We start from the raw sequence: 18602 nt of genomic DNA, 5'->3' as shown, positions 1-18602 counted from the left end.
TGTTACCTGTAAAATTAACATACTGTAGATTGAGTAGTGAGGCCCTGCCAGGGGGGGGGGGCCCCCGTGTCGTGTTTTATTTTAGCTTTTTTTTTTTTCTTTTTTCTCTGTTTTTATTTAATGGAAAAATTTTTTTTCTTGTGGTTTTTTTTTTTTCAAGGGGTTTTTTTGGTTTTTTTTTATTTGTGCCTTTTTTCTCCCCGGGGAGTAGTGGTTATGTGATGTTAAGGAAGTATTTAACTAAGGTCTTTAGGCAAATAGTGCCACCACCTTGTGAATACAGAACACTGTCAAGTTCTACATAAACGTTTTTAGAACAGCTTTCAACTTGTTACCTTAAGTTAATGTTACTTATTTTTGCAGGACTAAATTTTTGCTATTTAAAAAAAAATCGCGAAATTTAAGACCCCCAAAAATGTATTTTTATTGCTTTTCAGGTATTTTTAGGCCACAACGCAAAAACTAAGTTCTGCAAAATATTCCTGTTCCATTTTTGTGAAATTAAGTTCCTGTGAAATAAGTAACAATAAGGTAGTTTGTAGATATGTTTTGAATAGAGGTTGTTTGTAAAATTCTAAACAAAAAGAAATTTAAACCACAACACAAACATGCATCCATATCTTATTACCGTAATAGCTGGTTTGCAAAATTTAATCCAACACAAAATTTAAGCCGCACAAACATAAACAAAGAAATTAGCTAAATACATAACAGTCAGATATCGTTTCATTAAGTTTGGGAAATTATAGTTTCCACTTGCATATTCAGCAATCACTCACAACAGGCAATTTTCTAGTGCCCCAAAGGGACATCCTTAAACTGAAACTTTTTTCATTAAATACAACATAGAGATAACAAATTTATATTTTTTAGTCATTTTGAACATGCTGTGTAGAATGTGTGGGGAAATACTGGAAATGTTTTGGTGTTGTTTAAAATTAATGTCCCCTAAAAATTCCATACCCCTTGCACAGAATGTTTTCTGTCTCCCAGCCCTCTGGAAATTCTAGGTTAGCCTTATGCTTTACTTTAAAAACTTTGAATAGAGCCTACCCCCTTAGGGTTTCCAGTGACCTTCCTTTGGGCGGGGGGGGGGGGGGGGGGGGGAGAGAGGGAGGTTGAGGGATACATGTAGTTTAAAATGAATTTTAGGACAAAATGATTTCAAACTAGTTTGATTTGTATTTTCCTAAGGAAAATCATGCATCACTCCTTTGTCGTGTGTTTTGCGCTTTGCCTTATGGGACTGATTGTGTGCAGTTCGCTTGGCATTGTGGGACTGTTGCCTTTTCCCACCTTACCACCTTAACTGACTAGTTCCTGGGGACGAGGCAGAAAATCGAACTAGTTTGAAATCGTTTTTGACCAATCAGAATAGATTAATGGTGTCCTTCATAGTGCTAAACTTACAAAAAAATAATATCATGGTTTTGATAAAATTACTGTAATATGTATTATTTATAAATAATTTATAATAAATTAAAACAAGAGTATCCCACCATTTATATTTTGGTTTCTCACTTAATTTGTGTAGGCAAGTGAAATCTGCTTTTCGACTAAGCAGCCCAGACAGCCAAATTTTATCGCAGGGGCCCGGGGGGCACTCCCCTATATGACCTACCCCCCCCCAAAAAAACCCCGTTTTAAAAAAAAAAAAAAAAAAAAAAAAAAAAAATTTTTTTTTTTTTCTTTCTATTTTTTTTTTTTTTAATCTATAAAAATAGCCCCCCAAACCCCCCCCCCCAAAAAAAAAAAAAAAAAAAAAAAAAAAAAACTCTTTTTAAAAAAAAAAAAAAAAAAAAAAATTGCCAAAAAAAAAAAAACGCCCCCCCCAAAAAGGCGCCCCACAGAGACCCAAAAAATAAAAAACGCCCCGGGGCTTATTCGAGTAAATACGGTATACGGGGACGTGCCGCTGGATAGGGTATGGTTTTTGACTCCTCCGGTCCTGAACAGGGTATATAATTTCAAGCTCCTCTGCACTAAACAGGGCTTGAACCTGTCCTAGGCAGGGTATGGCTGCAAGACTGTCCCCGAGTATTTACATTATTTTCACTTTCGCTTCAGTGTAAAGCATTATTTTCTTTGCTGGGATCGGTGTTCGCATTTCAATGCGTGGAACATCACATACAGGATGCAATCACAATAAAGCATAAATGATTGTCCATGTTGTCCTTTGTCCTAAATAGGGTCTTAAAACTGGGGGTGTTGTCCTACACAAGGTAGGTATTTTAAGTTTTTATTGTCCTAAACAGGGTCAGGGTTTCAAACCCCCAGTAGCACCCCTATACCTAAACAAAGGTCAAATACCCCACCCCCCCCCTTCCCGGGCCTGGGGGACTAATAACTGAGCCTCTAAGCAGGGGGGCTTATAACTGGAATAATTTTTACGGTATATGCCCCTCAAGGAAACCTGTTCACAGGCTAATTCTGCAACGTTTGACAGTGATTAATAAACAAAGACAAAGCCATGCTAAAAAGTGGGGATAATATGTTTAATTCTCTTCTGTGGATATGTAAGATAACATGCCAACAAACCTTTCACTTAAAAGTATCTAGCACAAAAATACCTCTCAATTCTGAATCTAGAAAATAATATTGTGAAACTAGCTTATGATGACTGCGATGCCAAAAGACAGTGAGACTGCTGATAATGCATGAAACATGCAAATTACATATTAACCGCCTTGCCCTTTAAATTGGCAAACTATAATACAATGCATTCAAAATAAGTTCTTATATTTTTTCTATGTACAAAGGAGGACAAAAATGCAAAATATCTCCAATACAGGGCCCATCTCTTATAACCAACTAATAAAAGCAGAGCTATCAGTACGTTAAGTGTTCTTTCTGCTATTTCGTTTTGACCATCCTAATCAATCATCAGTGTTCCAGATAAGAGAGGGGTCTCGGGTAAAAAAATTCCTACAAGGTCAGCCACCAGAGCCGATAATTATTATTAATAAAAAATACTTATAAAGACGTGAAGGGAACAGTGGGAATTAAACCTCTCAGAATTTCTTGTCGACACCTATACCTGAAACCCTGGATCATATAGTTCTGAAATCTATTGTGGAAGTGGTTGACTGCCTACAAAACTAGACTGTTCACAGTCCCCTTTTTCAAGGCAAAACGCACAAAAGAAACAGCGAGTGAAGTAGGATCCAGTAAGCGTGAAGCACAAGGGGTTGGGGCAGTGCCGTAGCAAGGGGAGGGGCCGGGGGCCCGTGCCCCCCCTCCCAGCAGACCGTATAAGGAATCTCCCGGGGGCACAGCCTGCGGGAGCACACATGCACCGCGGACACAGTGTCAGTCCGTCGTCATCTCGCTCCGGGCCCGGCGCTGGGCACGGCCTCCGGGGGGCTGCCCCCCCCGCGCGCGGCCCCCCCTCGCCGTGGGGGCATGGGTGAGCAAAGTAAGCAAAAGAAAATTCTGTGCTGGCAACCAGTTCTCTTGCAATTCTTTTCCCCCATTCAACGACTGAAGAAAAATACGAAAAAACAGAGGGTTGTGAACAGTCTAGCTACTACTCAAACCAAACAAATAAAACCTAAGATATGCAAAACCACACGACTTTGAAAGGTGGCTGTAAAAGTTGACTGTGCTTAGAACTGTTGCTCCAAGTTCTTCTTAAGCTTAGCTTCCACCTCCTGCCTCAAATAGCCTTGCTTATTGCAAGAAGTGAAAAATTGATAAACAGCTACTTAACAATCAGTGCTCTGCCTCCTTACAAAACAAAAAAACTTCTATTAAGCTATGGGACAACAAGATTGTACTTTTAGACCTTTTATGACAATTATCTTGTCATCTCTCACTCAAAAAGACCTTCTGAAAACATCTGCTAAACTAATAATACTGCTCAGACTTTGAGAACACCCTTGATGAAGTCTACATCCTAGTATTCGCGCTTGTTCTGTGCTCCTTAAAACATAACTGTCTTCTACAGCAAACCCAGTTACAGCGGCCTGCTACGTATTACTATAATAATTATTTTTATTACTCAAAAAATACCACAACCTAATTCTTGAATTGACTTCTTTATTGGTCAATTTATTAAATACCAGTAATTATTTCAAACATTGCAAATGAGGTGATTTCAATTTGTCAATAATTTATGCAAATCTTTCTTTTAAATTATTTTTCAAAAAATATAGCAGGCTCAATTCCTTATTTCCCAGGTTTTTCTTTCAGTAAATTATTTCTTACCAACTAGGGAGAAGATGAATGGCTGAATGAAGGGGAAGAATTGTAAAAATCTTTGCATAAATACTGCAGTATTCCTTTCAGAGAAATGTTAAGTAAGAATGTTCGGTAAGTAAGAACAGCCTGATTAGGGGGTAATAACATTGTTAACAGTTGTCACCAGTTTAGTAAAACCCTGGTTATTCAAGCACTGCCCCTTGCTAAATAAATGTCCTTTTCATGCCAGCTACTGAGGACATAAAATGGACATAAAATGGTCTTGACTAGTTTTGACCATAATACATTGTTACATGGGCTTGCATTCATTTGTGAGAACATACTTGTTCACACCCCGAGAAAAAGCTGCAATTGAGCCTGCTATAACATTCTACAGCATGTTGGGGACTAGTCTGTTACGGGACCCAGTGACCTTGTTCTGTACTAACAGACTGACGGCCTTCACAAAGGCCACACCTAGCTATGCCCACTCTCTATAAAATTCACTGTCACGTGTCAAATCTCTCTGTCTTTGGTACAACACCTCCAGGGAGAGAAGTGGATGGTCCTGCAACAAATGGTCTGTCCTGGACCATAGGAACTGGTTGCATTGGAGGGACCACACTAGGGCCTGGTATACTGACCAAGCCTGGGTTGAATACCTCAGAAGGATGGGATGAGGGAAGGCTGGTGACTGGTGACTGAGTTGTTGGAACAGTAGGTGGAGTGGGTGAGGACATTGGCGGCACAATGCTTGCTGCATCAAGCTGTTCAGCAATATTAGTACCTATGAAAATGAACAAGAGAAAATATTAAGCATTTTTGGTGATTAAACTTTTGCCAGAAAATTATTTTGAGTTTAAATCAAGAGGCCCTGCCAGGGTCCAAAAAGTAGCGACAACACAAAAAATAAAATCGCGACAAATGACGACCCTTATGGGAAAAATTAAATTCCAACAACGAGAAGCAAATTTCCTTTAATTTTACTACCGACAGCGATGTGAAGTGCGATAAAAAAGGGACATGGGACATTTTAAAATTTAGACAACGACACGGGATCCCCCTGGCAGGGCCTCAATCAAGGAAAGCATGAATTATTATTTGGTAGAAATGGTGGAAAATCCCATCACCAAAGAAGCCCCAGTTAACATATGGTGGTGAAACTCAGATGAGGAGCTTATTTTTTATTTTATTTTTTAAGGATACTGCTTCCTTTTGTTACTGCCCTCATATTCTGTCTGTGCATCATGCAACGCATCAATCACACAAGATGCACGCTAGGGGAATTTGCTCGCTCAAAATATGAATTCAACTATGCAACCAAGCGTGTGGCTAAAAAGCAAGAAAAATTGTCTATTGTAACCAAATCTACATTAATGAACGTACATTAAACTAACCCTGAAAAAATGAGAGACTGCCTAGCAGTCTCATAAATCTCGTAATATTATTTATTTTGTGTAACTAACCTCCTAGTAGCATTTCCTGAAGAAGATTATCGACCTTAACCACACCAAACAGTCTAAAAAACTGCACTTGATCAATCATCTCTTTGGCTATGCTCTGCATCGTAGGAAGCATAAGGAGGAGTTCACCAAACTTGCCACGACTGTCATACTGGTCTTTAGCAATGTGATCCTCTAGCATTGTCTGAACTTCAAATCTTAACGATTTGATCTTGCTAGAATCACCCAATCCCTTAGCATCTGTGACACAAACGATATATAGCATTAGATTAGTCAATTTTGAGACTGACATGGTGTTATGGCAGGGGATTTCTGTCACCATCTAGAGTAAGGTAATAATATATTCACTCCTAATGCAATTAAATTGCTTGCTGCAAATTAAAGCATTATTTGGTCATATTTTCTTTTGGCTTCTGTTGCAAATAACAAAAGAAGGCTGCCAGCTTTACAACAAATTCAATTTACTCGGTGAAACCTCAGATTTTTTCTGGGATGCATACATCTGACTAAGTTGATTTCACAATGGTGAATATCACTTTCCCTTGTGCTGTTTAAATGCAGTTTACATAATATATTTTTTTCATTTAATGGTTTGGTAGTAGAAGTAGCATTTATTAATATACATGATTAAAAATTACAGCTGAGCTGATGTGGTTGTGCTATAAATAAAAATATAAATTAAAATATTATTGAACCTATGGTTTGAATTTAAAAAAAAAAAAAAGGTCAGCTTCGAGCCAAAGTGGCCCATACTGCCGGAGCTTATCCCGGTTTCCTTAGCATTAAGCAGCTAGGAGTATTTCTACTCCCCCCTGGATGGGATGCTAGTCCATCGCAGGGAACCCCCCAGCATTATTTCGCCGGTACCCATTTATACACCTGGGTGGAGAGAGGCACTATGAGAGTAAAGTGTCTTGCCCAAGAACACAACACAGTGACCCCGGCCAGGGCTCGAACCCAGAACGCTCGCTCCGGAGTCCGGCGCGCTAACCATTAGGCCACCGCGCCTCCCACATGGTTTGAATTTAGTTATGGTTTAAAATTTTTTAAAACAGTTTGAGTTCAGATTATGATAATGAATCAGACAAAGAAAGATAAAAATCAAACTGGTTTTAAGAATTTAAAACCGAAATTAATTTTAATCATAACACAGAGACATTATGATTAACATATTTTAATATCCATAGCATCGACATGACTATCTACAAGAAATGCTTTCCAAAAAAAAGTGGATACCAAAAATGTAATGAATGATTGGTTTTTTACGACGTACCAGGATTAAAGAAGACAATGGCTTTGAGACAAGCATGTTCAGTATCGTCAACATTCCATTCCTTCATGGGTTCAACCAACTCCTCAAGGATACGAATTGCTATTCTCCGCACTTCAGCATCTCCCGCTGTTCTTGGTATCACAAGATCATTTCCAAGTAACAAAACGTCCTTGAAGTTCATAGAGCGCCTTGCGACACCCAGTATTAAGTGTTCAGAAGCGTGTGCTCGTAACAAGGCCACCTGATCATCCAGTAACAGCTCGCAGAAGGCTGGTATGTTCTTTGCCCACTCCACCAGCACCAGAAGTTGTTGACGCATCGACTCACAAATGTCCATGTAGCTTGCTTCCTTGTCCAGGCTAATGGTTTCTGTTTTGAAGAAAAATATAAAGGGGGGTCTATAGCAGTTGTAGTCAACAGTCTACAAAATTTTGTCAAAAGAAAAAAACTCAATATAGTATATATATTCTGCGGCCTCCTCTCCTTTCGCTCTGGCGGGTCCCCCTCCTCCCTCCTCCCCCCGGCCCTGGCTCTGCGTTGTTGATGTGTGTCCGTGCTTTGTTCTGCGGCCTCCCCTGCACACATCATTTTCACTTCTCTCCCCCCCCGCTCTCGTGCTGGCTGTGGGCCCTGGCCCGTCGTTCCTCTCCTGTCTCTGGCCTCTTTTCCTCTGCTGCACTTCCTCAATATAGTGTTTCTTTGAATGTAAGTGTTTGTTACTTTGTGCTTGATCACACCATTAAAGTTTGTATTTCTGGACGCGAAGAATTTGGTTTTTCTCTCAGGAAGCCTTTTTCTGTAGCTTTACATTCACTGTCAGATGGCTTTGAGTTTTGAAAATTCTTTTATAATTCAGTAGTGTGACAAAAATACCTCGTTTCCACGTGTCTGAAGGTACAGAAAATGTGCAAATTCTCATTTGCCATGTTGTTATATCTCATTAGCACGTGCAGTAGCTCTCTTCTACTCATACTATAGCCTGGGTAGTTGGCGGTTTTGCTGGAATTACCGGTAATGTGCTTTTTTTGTCACAGTTTGCATGTGTTAGCCCTAACAAAACCGCCAGCTACAAATGCTACCCATCCTACCTTTCAGACTTGTCTTCAAACTTTGATCTAACAATGTTAAAGTGCTGATGTCACCAAACTTTTTAGTTTTTCAAGTGAAAGTCCATATTGAAAAGGGAACTTCTGCCCAAAAAAAATTTATTTGAACAAAACACAAATTTTTTAATTTTTTTTTTTTAACACGAAAATTTGCGGCCATTTTGGCACATCACTGGTATTAGCCAAAAAAAGCGAAAAAAAAAAAAAAAAAAAAAAAAAAAAAACAAACCGGGCCCCCCCCACAAAACCAAAACACACCGCTAAATATAATTATTCTCTCGGTCACAAAGGAGTTGTGATGTAGGTTAAGGAACACATGACTGCAGATCCAAATAAACTTCAGAGCGATCTTACCAGGAGTTCATCAAGTGACTGGCTAAAAATTTGTTTTGTTGAATATACACAACTAGCCGTCTATGCATCATTTGACTACAGGAGCCCGTGCTTTCTCGATCAGGGGAAGTAACAAACAAAAGTAGGCTTTATAAATTCATAAAAAATTCGCATTTTGTTTAAATCAAATCTTTTTTTTGCAGAAGTTCCTTTTTCAATGTGGACTTTCACTTGAAAAATTAAAAAATTGGTGACATGGGCACGTTAATTGAAAATACTATATACACTACCTGGAGGTGAAGTTGCAGGACGTGACAGAATCTCTGCTGATAACAACACACTAGTGGTGAGGCCATGTCTGTTTTCTGGGTCCTCTCCACGAGGTCTTTTTGAGATAGTGTCCCTTTCATTTTGAACAGCTACAAAGAGAGTGAAGTAACATTAGACTGAGGGTGCATTTACAGATTTCTTTTTGTTTTCTTGATAGTTGGATTTATTAAACTACTTCATTTGAAAAGCAACTTAGCTCCAAAATAATTCACTACAATGTAATACAGAATACTACAGTGTTATATTTTGCATATTCTCAGGATCCCATACGACATTATAGTTGAATAATAAACTGTTTTATTATAGATATAGCGAGAATTTTAAGCAATAAACCTTGCAAATAGAATTCTTTATTTGCAATATTTCACATGTGAAAAAAGCGATACGTCCAATCAGCTTCGCGTATAGCTTTCTTCACATGTGAAAAATATAACCAATCAGCGTCTAGAGTGGAACGTCTTAACCAATCACAGCGGGAGAATTCAAATGGTTTCCAACGAGGTTGAGAAAGTGAGCCGCAAGTTTGCTCCCGACGGCAGTTTATGTTTTGAAAACATGGCTACACGTTTTCTTCCTTTATAGTCCAGGCATTTTATAATTAGACCTGCTACTAATTGCAACAGAAGCTTTCTCAAAGTAAACTAGTTAGAAATGGCCTATACAATAACAAACTAAAAGTCTCTAAAGATTTAAGCGTGGGAACACGTCCAAATACGATCAACGTCTAACTCGCTTTCTGCTGCAACATGCAAACGAGGCTATAAACAGGAAGTTGCTGTTTACGGCTGTTTTATTGGTATAAATCATGCCTTTTCTTTAAAATTAAGAACATACTCTTAATACAATGTTTCCCTGGCCTTAATCTTAAAATAAAGACCCATAAAAGAGCTTTTTTTTTTAAATGCTAAGTTATTCGAAAGTTTACAGTGGCCAAGACACGTTTATCACTTATCTTCACGCTAGAGATAGAGTCGTTCTCGAATTGTAATCTACTTTTTTTTTTTTTCTGGAGGGGGGCCCCCTCCTGGCCCGGGCGGGGCGACGAAATTACAAAAAAACAAAAAAAAAGAAAAGGGGGGGGGGGGAGGGGGCCGGCAAACAAAAAAAAAAAATCCCAAATACTTCCTTCATCCTGGGGAGGACCAACTTTCCTCTTTTTTACACCCAGTGGCTCATCCACTTCATAAACTTTAGATAATTTCCTCTTTGTGCGGAAGTTTACACTGCAGGTGTGGTGGTAAACCACGTCAACAGCAGGCAAATCATCGCACATTAAAAAGCCTAGCTCTTTTCGTATCAGACCCATCGTCCCCTCTCTCTGAACAAATACCGTGTCTTTCGTTTCAATTGTTGTAACCCTGAACGCTTCCTCCAGTCTTTTTCTCTGTTCCCTGAACTCAAGTTTGGTACCACAAAAGAAACAGTCAGTTTTGAATGAGAAATACTGTTCTACTTGGCGAGTTAGAGAGCGACGATTACTAGTTGTTTTGGACGTAAGAATTTTCTTGTCTCGCTTGCTGTTACTTAGCAGACAATATTCTCCCCGGCAGTTCTGATGAACTTGCTGCCCAGGAACCGTAGTGATAGAATCATTAGGGACCTTCAGATTTGACTACGAGTACGACATCGAGTACGAGTACGCTTTTGGAATTTCTACGCAATTGTATCCCCCAAACTATAACTCTTCCCTGTTGCTGACTAACACATAAATAAACGTTAGGGATAAGATTGGTGTGATAAGTGATTATAGGAGGCACACAAATGAGAATTATACTAGGGCCGCCAAGCGGCCTGAAGTAATAATTCGGATTATATAAACAGACGAAGTGAGAAATATATGAGAAAACAAATGGTAGGAATTTCCCAGTTAGTGCTTCAAACCACTTTTTAACGCTAAAAATATAAGGGGTACCCCCTTAAAAGCAAAACAAGGGCCTGGGTCTACCCATAAGGCCCTGGTGCCTAGGTCCCACGGACCCATGATCCTTCACTGGCTTTTTGACGCCATGGAATAGACAGGCAAAGCAACACCCTATAAATACACCAGGGAAGGGTGAATGGTGGGAACCTCATATATTTCTCACTTCGTCTGTTTATATAATCCGAATTATTACTTCAGGCCGCTTGGCGGCCCTAGTATAATTCTCATTATATTTCACAGACTCCGTTCGAAATATATGAGAAAACAAATGGTAGTTTTTAACGCCACTTGTATGAGCAATTAAAAAAATCATAACACAGCCACAGGAGCCAGTTTTCATGTAAACTTAAATGAGAGGAAAAACCTCGATGTCAGTGTAGAATGGCTGTTACATCTACCTTGAGGAAAAAAAACCTCCTTAGCAAGGTTTAAATTAAACATGGGATAACAGTAAAATGTGCTGAATGCAGTTTAAGCACAAGACCAATAGGTCATCTAATGCAAAAAGTAAGTGTGAGAAATATACTGGCGGCTGCTATTGTAGAAGCAACACACACTAGCATAGCTTTATATGACTGTCCATTCCTGCTGCACACATAAAAATTTTCTAGCCAGCCCACAATGCGTTATAACGGTTTGTGGGGCAGTCTAATTGAAATTAACAACTAAACTGTTGACAGAATGTATGTTCCTAAAAAGATAAAATAACTAAATATCGTTCAAGACATTATTTGGGAGAAAGCTTTTTGCCTTGGTCAAAGACGGGCAAAACATGCTTCTGTAGGTTTGTCTGAATTTGAACCTTAAGGACTGGTGGAGAACCACTTAGAGTGTTTTGACGACTTCCTTTAGTTGTCGAAGTCAAAGGAAGAATATCGTCCCGGTTTATAAGGACTTGAATAGACTTTCCCTTGAAGAAAGTTGAAAGAGGCTTAATCAATTCTGTAGGGCCAAACACAGGCCGAATGGGCGGGTCTTGAACCCGAACATATTAAATTTTGAAAAACTCGTAACGAGAACTGAAATGAACGAGTCCTTAAAAAATGTACTTGACATAAAAACTCCTGGTAAAAGCGACGCTTTAAAGCAACTGATGTTTTCCATCTGGAAAGGTTCGGTACAATGAACTTCATTTGATCGGGTCTATCACCAGACACATGGGTCCTAGGCTTTTGGTACCAGGAAAACATGCTTTCGTGAAAAAACCGTGTCATGAAAAGGGGAATCTTTCATAAAGATCCTTTTCGTGGTAACTTATAAAGTGCTGGAATAATACCAGAGCCTCCTGACCCGATATGTGGGTAAAGGTGGAGACGTATAGGGATGGTATATTAAAAACCGAAGGCTCATTTCTGAGAACCCGCAATGATGTGGAGAATACACGGTACGATTTTGGGGCGATTTTTAAGTTACAAGGCGCTAGGAGTAATTGTACTGTGCGAGTCTAATTGACTTCACCTTTTGACCGTCGTCAACGCTAATTCTGGCAACTAAGTTTGGAACAGTGCAAATACACATATCAAGTGGATTGATAATTAGTCAAGCTGTCTCCTTGATGTTTGCTACAAAAAAAGGAACTATATAACTTTGTTTAATAAAGTATTGACTGTATAATGCGCCATATCTTTTCATCTCCCTTTTTTGGTGACAGCTTGAGGGTAGCTCTGCAAGGGTTACGACCTGGTTCAGGCTGCAAGAAACACTCTGTTTGCAGCTTTTGTGAAAAGAACACAAAAAGAGCCATAGTTGTAATTTTCAACAAATTTACTGTGGTAAAATTAAGTTTCTATTTATCTGTCTGATGTCTCAAAATAGACAGAAAAGCATTTGCTCTGCCAGCAGGTAAAGCTTGCTCCATGGTTACTTTTATTATCACATAAGTTGGAGCTCAATCATTTTCGATACAAGCGTGAAGGCCATACAGGGGGCCAGTGGCATTTTAGAAGTCAAGGTGAACAGTAAACACTGAACCTTGTCCCTTTCTTGGACAGAATATCTCATTCAAAGGGGAACTTGATTGGACAATTGCTGATCAAGTTTTGGGAGCAGATAGTGCATCCACTTCAGGAGTTCCCAGTCTTCCAGAATAAGAAGGTATAGCTATATATATATATATTATATATATATATTTTTTGTATCCAAAAGTTAGTATCCACAAATTTGGGGAAAGAGGATAATGGTTTCCAAAAGGTTGACTTGGAAGTGAGTCAAACAGACCATGATAATCACTGTAATACTACTAAAGTTTGCAGCTTCGTCAGATAGTCTTATCAGACTCTGTTTGTTTCTAAATGGTCTCTACGAGTGCCATCACTATAAGACTGCATTAAGTTCCCAGTTTCTTTAGATGTCTATCAGACTCTGTTTGTTCCTTAATAAGCTCGACGGGTGCCTAAAATAGGCTCTACAGGTGCCTGAATAGGCTCTATTGGTGCCTCAATAGGCTCTATTGGTGCCTGAATAGGCAATATTGGTGCCTGAATAGGCAATATTGGTGCCTGAATAGGCAATATTGGTGCCTGAATAGGCTCCACAGGTGCCCGAACGGGCGCAGCAGAAGTCCAAATGACTTATCGGTCGCCAAAGGTTCGCTGAACTTCTATTCTGACGAGTCATTAGCCATAATCGACAGATCATCAGACTGTACTTGTTCGCAGCGAATACTGGCTAAAATGAACGGGACTCCAAAGAGTCTGTTCGCTCGTAAAGACTCTCGGTCGAGAGAAGAATCTCCTGAAGAGTATCATCGTCTTCTAGGTGAAAGGTCTTTGCATCGTTTGGCAGGACCATTCATCACGTATTTCAGGCAGACGCCGAAACAGTTTCGGCGGGAAAGATGGCGACCAGCAACGAGTCCTTCTACGCGACTTTGTGTTGCCAAATGGATATCTTCAGCGATGCAATACATCTGAAGAGCGACAAAATATCGCTAAAAAGAAACCTACTGTGCCAAAAACACAGAGGAATAGCCTGAAAAGGTAAAAAATTAGCAAAAATGCAAGATAAAAGACAAATACTTACCCTAGGGTTTGAAGCACAAGGAAAAAAGCCAGTGAAGGATCATGGGTCCGCGGGACCTAGGCACCAGGGCCTTATGGGTAGACCCAGGCCCTTGTTTTGCTTTTAAGGGGGTACCCCTTATATTTTTAGCGTTAAAAAGTGGTTTGAAGCACTAACTGGGAAATTCCTACCATTTGTTTTCTCATATATTTCGAACGGAGTCTGTGAAATATAATTTGGTTTGAAAACTCGCACTCGTACTCAATCTCGTACTCGTAGTCTGATCTGAAGGTCCCTATTAATATTTTGCTCTGTGCTCGCCCGATTAATTCCCGCCCTTTCCTTTTCTCTTAGCGTTACGACCTCGCCCTCGCCGTCAAAGTTTTTTTTTTTTTTTTTTTACAATTAACACACTTTTCTGTGTCATCCATAGTTGAGAATCCTGTTTTCTGAAATTACAGGCAGATGGGAACGTGTAAAAGACATCAAGGAAACAATAGCTGTATCAAGAACGCTTTTTGCCCAAAACAAATCTCAATTCTAATAACAGCTTTGTGGTATTTGGAAACGTCTAGGTTGATTGCGTAAATGTGACTTAAATTGGCTTTCTTGAGTTTTTGATAACTGAGTTTGGTTCTATTTTGCCAAATTAAGTCTTCAGTGAAAATGAATTTTAGGCAAATTGTTTTTTGCTCATAACGCATTTACTGTTCAGATAAATTTTCATTTTAGAAAAGTTTTCATTCAGAGATTTCTAAGTTATGAGAAAAAGATAACGCACGAAGCGCGAAGCGATAAATAGAATATCAGTTTTTCGTTCACTGAGTTGAAACTCAATTTGGGATTCACTACACACGCCACAATGATATTTTTTGAACTGCATAACCTTGGCACCTAACATCCATGTTTATTTTATCTTAAAAACTTCTTTTTTATATTTTAACTTTGCTGGCGGAAAACAAATTCCTACGCTAAATACCTCAAACAGATAAGCAACATCGCAGACGCTTTCTACAAGCTCTGTGTCGATTTGCGTATTTTTATAGATTTAATCATCTTATTAAAGCAATTATCTGATCTAATCTACATGTAATTGGACTTACCTATCAGGAAAACACAAAAAATCTTTCTTTTTCTGCTAAAACCTTCTGTTGCAATTAGTAACAGGTTGACCTATTTTAGGCGATAAAATGCCTGGACTATTACAAAAGTTTGCCTTTTAAGAACTTAATGGAAATGTAAGCCAACAGAAACACGCTAAGCAAAACCTAAAGAATACAGCAGTGAGAAAAATCATTCTTCAAAGGCGAAGCGAAGACAGGCGAAGGCGAAGTGTCGATAAGTGAAAGCGAAGACAAGACTTTCATCGGAACTAACAACACATCTGCGGACTTTCTAAGAATATTCAGGCACTTTTGGGATCGTCTTGGTTAAGTAAACTGCATTTTTAATCTGGATTTACGTGGTAATTATTGTTTAATTAACCGACTCGTTGTGTTGCCACAATTTGTTCACAATTCGCCAGTTGATTCGCCAGTAGTTTATTCGCTTGTGGCGAAGTTTCCTCGATGCGATACGAAGTTTTAAATGTAAATGTAATGCAGTGTGTTTAATTAAATAAAGTTTTTGTCTAGGAGAGTTTGTCGCCAGTATTTTTTTCTATGTGCATTTGCAGCTTTGTTTTCTCGCGCCGTTAACTACAGATGTTGTATGTCAAAGGTTCTAAACTGGAAAAATTGGCGTAAAGTGTTCAATGGTTGAATTCTCGTTATATATATAATAAACAAATTACGGCATAGAAAGTGCTTTGTACGGATTTTTATTCACTCGTTGCAAAACTTTTGAAAACTCACTCGTTCGCTACGCTCACTCGTTCGTTTTTCCAAAGTTTTGCAACTCGTGAATATAAATCCGTACGGCGCACTTTCTATGAAGTAATCTATATTTATTGACCTCTTTATTAGTCAATAATGCAAATATTCAAGTTGACCGCAGTGGTCTAAAAACAAAGAGAAAGTAAAAGGGTGATAAAAGGACAGAGAACCACATTGCTGAAACTCTGTTGCTCTAAGCAAAGAAATGGAATAAAAATATTTAACCAAAAAGAGCCTGTCCTGTGATTGGCTTAAAAGTGATCAGTTGTCAAGTTTATTTTCTTTACAAATTTCGTTGACACTTTTGTCCACGGAGTTTAATATTTCTCTTTGACAAAAACAAAACAAAACTTTGCAACTTTGTAGCATCAAATGAAAGAAAACTTTAATCCCTGGGTAAACATTATCCAGTCCTGACCTAACATTTGTAAATCAAATTAGTATAATTTCAGAGGTGATTATAAGAATTGAAGCATTTTGATTGGTCGAGGAAGCTCAGCTTATGAGGCTATAATCACCCCGCGCGAGGTGATTATAGCTTTGAAGGCCTGGTTACTTAGCCATGCCACCTCCTGCATCCAGGCAAGTAAACATGGCCGCTTTTGCTGAATGAAAATTTCTTTGATTTGAAAGAAACCAGTCCAAGACATGGGTTTTTAAAAACGTTGGGAATTTTGAAAAATGACTACCAAGGCTTTTGGACTGAAAATAGTTTCAAGAGATGGTTCTCAAGGCATTAGAAATTATCGTAAACACGTACGGCGGTTTTGGCGATCGATGAAACTCAGTCAGATCGATTGAGCAAACTTATTTTAATAGTTCTCTTCTCACCGGAGCTACTCATCTAGAGGATTCGCACATTCGCTTAGAAGTCATCAACAATCATGCAAAGGTACCGGACATCTATCTTTCTCATAGTGTTTGTTTTGTTCCGTTTTACTGCTTTAACTTGATAAATTCTGATTGCAATCGATGAATTAAACTGGTTTACACTGTATGCAAGCGAACACTTGTGTTTGCTGTTTTCTTGTTTGCTATCGTTTTATTTTTAGTTCTTGATGATCACCTCTAAAAATTATAGTAAAACAATTATTCACCTCAGGCTCAGTGATTATTGTTGAATAATCCCCTCGACTTCGTCTCGGGGATTATTCAACAATAATCACTTCGCCTTCGGCGAATAATTGTTAAATGTTATTTTTTCGTAAGTGAGTTTATTTTCAATATTATTATAAATGTTACTCCAAAGTATGTTTTCTTTAATCCTATTCTTTGTAACAAAATGCAAGAGCAGAACTAACGCAATACAAGAAACAGGTTTGGTCTGGCACGAAATCTCAAATGTACCTCAATCAAAATTTGTTTACACAACTGATTAGCTTGATTTACACAACTAGTACTTCCTAGATCCTATTCTTTGATAAAATCGTAAATCTGAAGCTGTACCTCTGCCAAATTCATTCAGGGATTACTTTATCGTTTAAAAACAATTCTTCAGTGATTTGCATTTTCACAACAAACGCCGTAACACGCGAGGCTGAATCAACAAAAACAAGCTTGCGACGGTACTTGTTCTAACAATTTCACTGCTGGGAAGTAGAACTTGCTTATAATACTTTAAAAGCAATTTGTATGGAATTTGAACTTTACAGTAAGACTCTAACATTTGTAAATCGAGTACTTGTGTAGGTTAACGTCAAACTTCTGTTTAGGCTCAAAGCTAAGGCTTATATCACAAGTGCTATCAAGGAAGAAGGCCCACGAAGGCCACGCACAAATACAAGCTTAAAATGGCTACGTTTTTCTCACCTTCTTTCTTCATCCCGGCCCGAAAACATTTTCGTAACCGACAGTAGCGGCACTGATTCCGCTTATCCTTGTTGATCACACAAGCTCTTTGAAAGCGACAAGCGTAAACATGATTTTTCCTCACGCTTCGTCGAAAGAACCCTTTACATCCGTCACAACTTGACGCTCCATAATGCTTGCCCGTGGCCTTGTCGCCACAAATCAGGCAAGCTCCGTCTTCGCCATCGTCCCCTGTACGAAAAGAGCGAAACAGGAAACGGTTAAACAGTTAATCAACGACTGGATAATATGTGCGTGATGTTTCTGACACAATTGCAAGCGATCAAAGTTGTTTATTACCACTTTTGCTTGAGCTCTCGGCCTGCTTCACACCATTCACTGGCTGGTCGGTCATTGACGGCTACGGAAATGGACTTAAATCCCTGGACTACACTGTGTTCCTAATGGAACCCTCTACGTTATATTTATAGCCGGCGAAGTTGTACTTTGAACTCGAGGAGTCCCCAGTTGAGCTTGAAAAGGATATGGCTGCTCATGGCTGCCACGCATCACAATGCACCAGGCTCGCAACGGAGAATGGAGGGTGGTACTTAGCAAAGTCATGTGACCCGGTCCGCAAAGCACGAGATTGATGCACGAAGGCTCACCTTGCAGGCTAGATGCACGATATAGCGATATCAATGATATTGACCCGAAATATAAATCCCGATATTTTCATATCAAGCGAAAGTCCTGAAAGCTATAAAACCTTCGTTTTGTTTCGCGAGGAAGACAAATTTCTTTACGTTTTTTCGTCTCCTTATTTTACGGAGTTTGCATGTTTTCTCTTTACCAGTGCGCGCGCCATGCCTCAAAGCACCATAGGGGGTCATGATCATATACAGGAAACATAACAACATCCCTGCATTAAACGTAAGTAAAGGTCATTCGAGGTCCCTCTCTAGAAAAGGAAAGAGCCTGGTAAAAATGGAATGGAGAACTGATTAAAATCAATAGTGTTTCTTAAGTAAACGATCTACGCCTTAAAAGCCAATACTTAGATTATTTTCAAGCCCCCTCCTAAAATAAAACCCCTTCCGCAATAACGCCGAAATATTTCGTCAGCGATTATTTTTATTCTTGTATAGTCACGAGGTTTCTCTTCTTTCCATTCTTGGAACAACATATGTTTTGTCCATAGATCACTTTGGCTCGGTCGTTTAAGGTCATCTAAAATGACGCCCCGAGGGTTTATATTCTGTTGTGGCCAAACTGCTTCACTTTTGAAATTAAGAATAGCTATGATGAAATCAAAACAGACTGCCCACGCGCTAA

The 18602-nt window shown here is 39.0% G+C and overlaps 1 protein-coding gene and 2 long non-coding RNA genes across 4 annotated transcripts; 2 read left to right on the top strand and 1 right to left on the bottom strand.

The window, feature by feature from the left end:
* The first annotated feature begins 211 nt into the window (after positions 1 to 211).
* Positions 212 to 1505, top strand: LOC144652011 (uncharacterized). Its single transcript, XR_013570418.1, has 2 exons — positions 212 to 639; positions 1114 to 1505. It is a non-coding gene; the product is annotated as an uncharacterized LOC144652011 (long non-coding RNA).
* A 375-nt stretch (positions 1506 to 1880) lies between these two features.
* Positions 1881 to 2165, top strand: LOC144652022 (uncharacterized). Its single transcript, XR_013570430.1, has 2 exons — positions 1881 to 2097; positions 2134 to 2165. It is a non-coding gene; the product is annotated as an uncharacterized LOC144652022 (long non-coding RNA).
* Positions 2166 to 3400: 1235 nt separating this feature from the next.
* LOC144651749 (hepatocyte nuclear factor 4-gamma-like) lies at positions 3401 to 17866 on the bottom strand. Of its 2 annotated transcripts, XM_078511724.1 has the most exons (8): positions 17628 to 17866; positions 17289 to 17519; positions 8645 to 8773; positions 6916 to 7284; positions 5646 to 5882; positions 3930 to 4966; positions 3777 to 3877; positions 3401 to 3719 (listed from the first exon to the last, which is right to left on the bottom strand). In XM_078511724.1, the coding sequence occupies exons 1-6, from the start codon at positions 17680 to 17682 to the stop codon at positions 4689 to 4691; spliced, it is 1299 nt and encodes a 432-aa protein (XP_078367850.1). In that variant the 5' UTR covers positions 17683 to 17866; the 3' UTR covers positions 3401 to 3719; positions 3777 to 3877; positions 3930 to 4688. The 2 variants fall into 2 exon arrangements, with proteins under 2 accessions (XP_078367850.1, XP_078367849.1); XM_078511723.1 differs by having other exon boundaries at positions 3401 to 3877.
* Between the last annotated feature and the right edge of the window lie 736 nt (positions 17867 to 18602).

This window comes from Oculina patagonica, chromosome 4 (assembly GCF_052425735.1).
Source record: "Oculina patagonica isolate OP01 chromosome 4, crgOcupat, whole genome shotgun sequence".
NCBI lineage: Eukaryota > Metazoa > Cnidaria > Anthozoa > Scleractinia > Oculinidae > Oculina > Oculina patagonica.
This window is presented reverse-complemented; position numbering and strand designations above follow the sequence as displayed.